Genomic DNA, 8794 nt, shown 5'->3' with positions numbered 1-8794 from the left:
AGCCGCTTCGGGATCCCTTTGGGGGGGCTGCGGGCGGGCACGCGCTGGGATCGCGGGTCTCGGGGTGCTTCTGCTGTTGGGGTTCCTTCCGGCTGTGTTTAGAGAGGGCGGGCAGGTCCTTTCAACATAACGAAGTTACATTTTTTAACTTGGGAGTGTAAAGCTCACTGTGCACTGAGCGAGGACTCGGCGCGTGCTGCACCTGCGTGCCCAGGGAACGTGCCCTGCTGTGAAATATCCATCGGTCGTTTCTGGTTCTTAACTGCCTGTCAGGAGAATCTCTTCGGCAGGGAGTAATTTAACTTGCAGCCAAATGTGGGCCTGCACTTAGGCAGTGCAGCAGGTTGTGAACTCACTGCTCAGTGTGGATGAGCCCTTGGGAGTCTGAGTTGCTTCATTAAGCAGTTAAATCTGGAAATGACACAATGCTTTTCGTATTTCCATGATACTCTTCCTGTTTTTTTCCATCAGTTATTATCCAGATATGAAAGCAGCAACATACTTTCAGTATTTCTTACAAAGTATAGTTATTCTGTAGAAATAAATGAGGCAGGATTAATAGGGGACTCAGCTAACAACTATAATGTCTTGTAAGTGAGCTTCAATAATAAGAAAAGCCCAAATAATCTGAAAAGCTACATTTTTGGGAACTACTAGCATTAGATGTACTGAGAAGCAACAGCTCAAGTGAATGATACAGATAATGTGCACTGTTTTAAAAAATGAATTTTTTGTGTGTTTGGCTACATAATTCAGGATGTGAGGTTGGTACTTTTTGGTTTCCTCCCCATCCCCTTTTACTTGTCTGTGATGTCTTGCAACAGGTTTTGCTGGATGCTCAAAAACATTGTTAGAAAACAATGTCCCTTGACTTTGATAGTGGAGCTCTACAAACTCAACATGAAGATGAAGACTATGACCAAGAAGATTATGCAAGAGAGCAAGAGGTGAAAAAAGAACAAGTTCTTTAGGCTGAACATTTGTGCTGCATAAAAAGTGCCTTGCAATGTTGCATGTAGTGCCTGGAAAACTGTCACTCCTTGCCTATGCAGCAGACCAGATGCAAAGACTGGTGTCACCTATGTTTTTTATTTCTTGACAGCTTTTTCCCTGATTACAGATACTTAGAAAGCAACAGCTCTCTTTCACTTGAAAAGTTGATTAGGTTATAAAAGAATGAGAAATACTTATAACCAGAATTTTAAAATTCTGATTATAAATTACATATTTAAATTTCTAGGAAAAAACATTAGAATGTGTTCAGGGTTTTTTTGAAGTTTAAGTAGTTTGGGTGCTTTTTGTTTCATAAAGATTTGCAAAATAAGTGTTTAACATGAATGTGCATAATGGTTTCTTCAGGGTGGTAAATCATGCTCATGTCAGGTAACCTCCCCACTAGATACTTCAGCAATCACTGTCTAGGGTGTAGGTAACATTAAGACAAAATGAGGAAAACAGACAGCCTTTAGTGCAAGTGGCCTGTTTCACCTGTCTCTTTGTACTGAACTTGTATGCAATATTTTGAAAAACATGTAGTGAATGTTGTTTGTTTTGTTTCAGTTGCAACAACTATTGACAGACCTTCCCCATGATATGCTGGAGGACAGTGGAGACCAGCTCTCCAGCTATTCGGACAGTAGCATCCATGAGGCTGAGGAGCAGTAAGGCCTTTGGCACCATTTTTTCTTATTTGTGTTTTAGAGAATAGAGCCAATCTCAGCTGCTGAGGTGTGTGAAAGCAATCTGAATAAAAGGGGAGCTGTAGTGCAGTTTGCAGTATGGTTTGTATTCCATGAGAAACAAACTAGATGCCACTTAACAAAGATGTGGTTTTGTTTTGGTTTTTTTCTGAAATTACAAGTTCATAGTCAAGCTGCTTGTCTTTCTCTAGATCACATGAGCCTGGGAAGCTTGATGGAAGGTGGAATGGCCATGCGTTGATAAGTGATCCTCAAAATGTAAGCTTGTATGAGCAGTGATTTAATTAGTAGGAACTATTTGCTCGCAGTAACATGCTAAATATTACTTAAATTCACTGGAAAAATACTTTTAATGTAGCTGATGTTTTTTTGCTATTAATTTGAAGTATTTTGAACTTGAGGGATTGTAGTTCAGAATGAGTTTTGAGAGAGTAATTCTATACCTCTTATACATTCATAGGGATATAAACAAGGACAAAATCTGTACCCTGAACAATTCTTGCACGACCAGCAAAATGATCATGTTGAAAAACATGGAAAGAATTGGAATGGCCTTCATAATGATGAGGAAAAGAAACACTTATATGACATTGAAGAAGATTACCACATCACGAATGGTCAAGAGGATCCTGATGATGTGTATCTTGCTAGAGATAAGTTTAATGCTCCAAGTTGCTACCAACAGAACAACGTGTATCACCTTCCTGAAAACTTCAGGCCATATACAAATGGCCATAAACCAGAATTTAGCAATCAGCGAAGTAAAATAATAAATTTTCCAGATGCTCCAAAGGAACATCCTAAGGTATTTCAGAGCTGATATATTTTTCTCTTTTGGAAAATTTCCTAAGTCTTTATTGGTACTAGTATTTTGAAATGCTTTCAGTCTCTTATTATCAGTTTAAACAGTGATGGGAGGCTTCTGTAGTCTATTTAAAACAATTAAGTGTTAAATAATTGGATTTTGTTATGTACATGTTGTGATTTTTTTTTTTTTTACTGTTACTGGCTAGCTAGAATTTCATGAGGTAAAATGAATGTAATTCACTCAAGTGTGTGCTTACACTCTTGAAGTTGACACTTCACTCTCCTAAAGTGGAAGCTTTCATGAAAATTTCTGTCACACTGTGCTGTATTGGAGCCTGAATATGAAGAGTAAATAGAGCTCTTCTTAATGTCAACCTGTAAAATGAAAAGTATTTTCAAAGAGCAGGAATACAGTTGGGTTTAATTTATTTCCTCTTATGCATTTATTGTCCCAACAGCAATTTGTTGCACCTGATGTTGTCAGTGGCAAGTCACCAGAATCTTACAAAGTGACTTATAAACCATACCAAAATGGCATTCATCAAAAAATTCCAGTAACCCAAGAAGGAGCCAGAGGAAATGAAGTCTTTGAAGACTTGCAACATGAATTCTTAGGCAATGATGAAAGTAAGAGTTTGCTCTTTAAACTTGTGTGAAAAGTCTATTGGAAATCAGCCACAGAAAACCTATTTATCAGTAGATTTTATTTTTTTTTTGTAAGAGGAAAACTGAAAGTGTGTTGATGTGTATGAACTTTCCTTTTGCTCTAAGCTTACATTGGGATAGCCAAAATTTTTTGTTGTTGTTATTGCTTACCCCCACCCCTGCTGCCTTGATCCCTGCCCTTTCAGGGGCTTGGAACTAGATCATCATCTAGGTCCCTTCCGACCCAAACCATTCTATGATTCTATGATCTTAAGTCTTGCTGGTACATTGTCTTTAAAATATTAGAAAACAATGACTTGCTATAGCATGGGAAACATACTTTCTTGGTGCCACGTTGTGCTCTTCTGTTAGGTATACTTCAAAGTGACAGAATTTGCTTGTTACAAATCTTGAAAATTATATTTGCCACAGGATTGTGTGATTCACAGCAAGTAAACTTTTACCTGGGCCTGCTGTTAGGTTTGAATTGTATTGGTAGTTCCTGCAGTTCTACAGCTATTGCTGCCACAGCAACTCAGATGATGTGAATAAAACATAGATTAAAAAATTATGCAATTTTGTCAACCAGCAGTGAATTTGATGCTGTATGAAAGAAGCAACTTGTGGCAGGAATTGCTTATGACAATGACTTTCTTGGTTAGTTGACTGTGCTGACTTGTCTGTATGCTCTTTGAGATTTGGCAGATTCAGAAAACATGCAAATTCTTCAACTTCAAGTTCTAAATAAAGCAAGAGAAAGACAACTGGAAGAGCTTACTGAAAAGCTAGAAAAGAGTGCACAGCAAATTAGGTATTTGAATCATCAGCTTTCAATAATCAAAGGTAAAATGTTTTGTACTAATTCTTAACTTTTCTTTATATATAACAACTTCTTTTTTCTGAAATTTTAATTTAGGAAGTGTCTCTGCAGGTATTGATCATATTTATAAACTTGATTTGGGATGATGTGGACCTAAACTTCTCTCCCAAATGTTGTTCTAAAGAAAATTCTCTGGATTGGTGTCTGACTACATAACTGCCCTTCACTGCGTTCTGAAGACCACCCTTATACTCCAGAGTCCCCATGCCCCAGGCATTAAAAACTTACAGATAAACGAGAAGTTTGCCACAGTAGTATGTTAAAAGTACCAAAAAACCCCAAGCAAACAACAACCCCAAACAAAAATCAAATTGCCGAAAAACCCAAGGAGAAGTTTACATTTACAAAAATTAAAAAAAAAAAAAATTGTTTTTTTTTTTTTGGTCTCTGCTGGTTCAACAAATCCTGAACTGTATTTGGAGAGAAGCTCTTCCAAAATTATTAAAGCTTTAGTGGAGACTGGTGATTGAATTGGCCTTCCTTTACTTACAGGAATGGACAAAAAAGAGTTGAGCTTAGAGAATTAAGAATATAGTTCTTACAATGCAAAAGGAACAAAGGAGAGTGTGAACTTCATCTGCCAACCATTTTGCTGTGTTTTGGCTGTGCCGCCAGGGATATTATTTTGGTTCTCCTTTTAAGAGGTGTAAGGGGTGATGCTAGTCTCTAGTGCTGGCAGAATGGGGCTTGCTTCCACTAGGGTTCTGCAAGTGCAATGTATCAGGGAGCTTCCAGCTACCGGAGGGAGAAAGTGGTTACTGGATGGAGACTGAAAGGTTTTTTTCTCTCTTTTGCTCATTGTCCACAGCATGACATGGAGGGCTCATAGCAAGTGGTTCTGTAGAGCAGGGATACTGAACACTTATGGTCCATGAAGTTGTTGGGTGGCTGGGCATGTTTCTCACTCAATTATTTTATCTGTCTCTTAAGATGAAAAGGATGGTTTGGCTGTTAGTCTTTGTGAGTCTCAAAAACTGTATCAGAATGGAAAGGAACGGGAAGTGCAGCTTGAAGGTCAAATAAAGTCCCTTGAAACTCAAATTCAGACTCTTACTACCAATGAGGAGCAGGTACTATAAATATCTTTAAACTGTTTATTATGGAAGATCTCAGTTATGTCTGTAGTGCATTTGCATTAAACAGAAGTGCCAGTCTCTTGAAACAGTGTTCATGATCATTGCAGAAGCTGAATATATGATGAATGCATAGGATGCCTGGCTGGAAAATATTTTGTATTAAAATCCAGGCAGTATCCAGTATCTGAGTACTTTTAGCAGTTCTTGCACACAAAACTGAATTGACATACAGAATATTGGAGCAAAAGTAAAATATATGTAACTGGGAGCTATTCTAATACTTTTTCTACAGCTGTTGAAGCAATCCAAAGTGGCAGAGGTAGCCATGGAAAGCATGCAGAAGCAGCTGTTAGAACTTCAACGATCAGATGCCCTTCAGCGAGCCAGAGAACAACATGAGTCCATTATTTCAGCGCTCAAGCAAAAGCATGAAAAGCAAGTATTAGCATTAGAGCAGAAACTTGATACTACAAAATCTGCACTCCAAGAGGAGGTGAGAAATTATTTGAGGATGCTGAATACTGTACCGGAGTGGCTGCACAGCTCCCTGTGTTTCCTAAAATGCACTTATTGACCTATAATACTCCTTCTGGAAGCTGCCAAGCAAATGGCAAGGAAATTCTACATAAGTCTCAAAACTTTAAAGCTTATGTGGTACGTTTTTATAAACATCTCCAGGCAGCTGTGAGCTCAGATTCTGAGTTTGTACATAGTCAATGCAGAGGAGGCAGGAATTCATTGTCTGAGTTTCTCTTATGAGCTTTTATTCTGTGCCCAATATCTTTGTGAAAGAGTACCAGAAGGTAAATCTGGGAAAGAAAAGAACTAAGTAAGAAATGATGTGATGTTTTTTTGCTTCAAGAAGAACTGTTTATTGAATGGTCATTGCCAAGCTTTAGTCTCAAAATGATCAAGGATGACTAACCACTGAAAAATCCCTTTATTTTAGAAGTAGAGTTTTAAAGGGAGAGAGGGGGAATCTGACTTTAAGATGGAGTATGTTGTTGAGTGTGTCACATGGTTCTAGAGCTTATTAAAATTATTCTACCTGACATGTCATAAGAGTCCACTGCATTATTAGAAATATTCAAGCAACGTAGTCTAGGCAGGCCTTACTAAATTGTCCTTTTCTGTCATATAAAGGAAATTGAATTAAATTTCTTTAATTCTGGGTCTGTAATTCTTGCATCAACATAAATATGCATAAAAATAAATAAGCTATATGTTTGAAAAGGTAACTAGCACTTGCTTGTAAACAAAAGTGCATTGCTAAATCTATTAGTGCCACAACAAAGCTTACTGAAACAGTGTTTCTACTGTAAAAAAAGTGTTTTATGGTTGCACATTTGAGGTATTTAGAGAAAGCTCCTGTTCTTGGGAGAGAAAAGTGGAAAGGCGTAAAGGTGAGGTGAGGTGCTGTGCCTCTCAGGTCTCTAGGTAGCTGTAATGCCACGTGAATGTCTGCTTTGTATGGCATGTGAAAAAACCCTACAGTTTCTCTTTTACAGAGAGTTGGAACTTGCTGCCTTGGCTTATGCTCACTTAAAATAAACTAAATTGGGTCAAGTTTAGGCTTAATATAAATAGTGTGAAGGCTTGATTTTTCTGCAGTAGACTAACCATATGTGATTAATTACAGGGGATAATGTGACATGCTGAAAACAAACTGCTTTAGGAAATATGCAACAGTTCATATCGTGTACGTTTGTATATGAGTATACTTACTGTCTCCTAGTGAAAACTTACCTTTGATGCTGCACGAGGTGACTTGTCAGCCAAAGATAGAATTTGATTGTGATTGATATAGCTGGCCTCTGCCCCTTTAGATATCTGGTTCCTTTTCTTCTGTTTCTTGTGTGTGTTGGTTCTTTCTATATGTGAAACTGTCCTAATTGGCTAGGTGTTTGTAAAATTAATAAAAATAACCTGTCTTCCTAGAAAGAGTTTTGCAAAAATCTAGGAGAACATGTTAAACAACTTGAAAAAATGCTGGAAGAAACCAAATGTGAAAAAACTGAAATAATAAATCGGCTGACAAGAAGCCTAGAAGAAAGCCAAAAACAATGTGCAAATTTACTGCAAACAGGTCAGCCTTTAACTCATTCCTTATCTTTCCCTGCAGAAATGGCTCCAGTCTTTTGAAGTATGAAACTTCACATCTGTGTCTCTATTGAAATGGAACCAACATTAAGCTAAATTTGTACTAGACCATTTCCTATGCAGTACCTGGGTCAGACTGAAATTAAATTTAGTGAAGTGTAGAGTGAAGTGTAAAAAACAATAAAAATTTAAAAAACCCTGAAACACTATCATACAAAGAAACCCAGCAAACCCCAAATCACAGTGATTAAACTGTTCTTATATGCATTTTTTGCTGTGTATGTCTAAACTAAATTTTGGACTAAATAACAGCCTTTGGGAACAAGCTACTTGTTTTTGTGTTAGGTGTTTGACTTGAAGTGCCATTCTAAATTAAAATCTCAGAGAACAGAACTGGTTTTGAGGCTGGCTCTTGGAAACTCCCATCAGTAGGACTAGCACATAAAATATTCTGCTCTTTGTGTATTTGACTTGTGCCTACCTTTACACACTGAAATTTTTAAATAGTAATGTGTGTATTTTCATAGAATCCAAACATCTTAACTAAACTAAATGTCTGTCTTCTTGGATCCAAATTTAAGAGCATGCTGTTTTGAAAACTGTGGTAGTCTAGAAGAAAAATGTCCCTGGAGAGAGCCTAAATGTCAGGATAGAGAAGGGAGAAACCTTATTGGATTGGTATTATGTTGTAAATAAGCAATTTTAAACATGTTGCAATATTTAAAAAGAGTGCAACTGCCACTTGAAGAAAAGCCATGATTTTTCTGTGCTATATTGGTCAAATGCCTTAAAGCTGTAATATTCTTGCCTTCATTTTTTGTATTTTTTAATAGTTTAAGGAAGTGGAAACAGTCTAATGCCTGTTACCAGTGTCAGCATCGCTATTTTTAACAGTGATCTTTTTCAGATTACAGTTTTTCTTGCGTTTTTTTTACTTGCTTTTCTCTCCTTTTTCTTTCCTGCAATAGGCTCGATACAGGAGACAAATCAATTGCGTTTTCAGTTGCAACAAGCTCAGTCTGCACACATGATAACCAAGAACATGAACGAGGCTTTACAGGTTTGTTCATTTAATATGTGTTTTACTACTTTGATTTTAGGAGGACAGGCATTCTAGCTAACAGGTTAATAGTAGAAACTCTACCTGTTGGAGAAACAAGCATGTCTCCTTTCAGTAGAGGACTACCCACTGCTTCATCTCCCAGTGCTGCATGTTTAACACTTTGTTGTGGGTTTGTTTAATGAAAACACAGTGGGGCATATGTATTGGCACAAATGTGATGCCATATATCTATCTAACCTGCTTATGGAAAAAACAGAATGATACTTCTACTTGCTGGGAATCTCTAACTTTGATTAGGCTGTAGGGATAGCTGGAGATACTGTGTTCCAAAATTTACCTTTTGCCAGCATAAGAGAATGCTAGGGAGTTGTCTGTAAAATTTGAGTGGAAGTCTGTGTTCATGTATTTGATTTAAATCTGTCATCTTGGAAATTATTAATCTTACTGAGTACTAGAGTAACAGGCTACTTTTCCAGCTATGTATTCTTTTGTTGTCACCCTTTTTACTATAAAACGTCAGCAG

At 37.4% G+C, this 8794-nt stretch overlaps 1 protein-coding gene across 1 annotated transcript in view; it reads left to right on the top strand.

Moving 5' to 3' along the window:
- Positions 1-860: 860 nt before the first annotated feature.
- CEP152 (centrosomal protein 152kDa) overlaps positions 861-8794 on the top strand; it is a 23336-nt gene continuing 15402 nt past the window's right edge. The window contains exons 1-10 of the mRNA XM_009994550.1: positions 861-947; positions 1561-1661; positions 1892-1958; positions 2161-2505; positions 2966-3134; positions 3858-3995; positions 4963-5102; positions 5401-5601; positions 7047-7194; positions 8177-8268. Of these exons, the coding sequence (XP_009992852.1) occupies positions 861-947; positions 1561-1661; positions 1892-1958; positions 2161-2505; positions 2966-3134; positions 3858-3995; positions 4963-5102; positions 5401-5601; positions 7047-7194; positions 8177-8268 (1488 nt within the window). The remainder of the gene's footprint in view (positions 948-1560; positions 1662-1891; positions 1959-2160; positions 2506-2965; positions 3135-3857; positions 3996-4962; positions 5103-5400; positions 5602-7046; positions 7195-8176; positions 8269-8794) is intronic.

This window comes from Chaetura pelagica, unplaced genomic scaffold, assembly GCF_000747805.2.
Source record: "Chaetura pelagica isolate M959 unplaced genomic scaffold, ChaPel_1.0 scaffold222, whole genome shotgun sequence".
NCBI classification, from domain to species: Eukaryota; Metazoa; Chordata; class Aves; order Apodiformes; family Apodidae; genus Chaetura; species Chaetura pelagica.
Note: the sequence above shows the minus strand (reverse complement) of the source record. Positions and strands in the feature narration are given on the sequence as shown.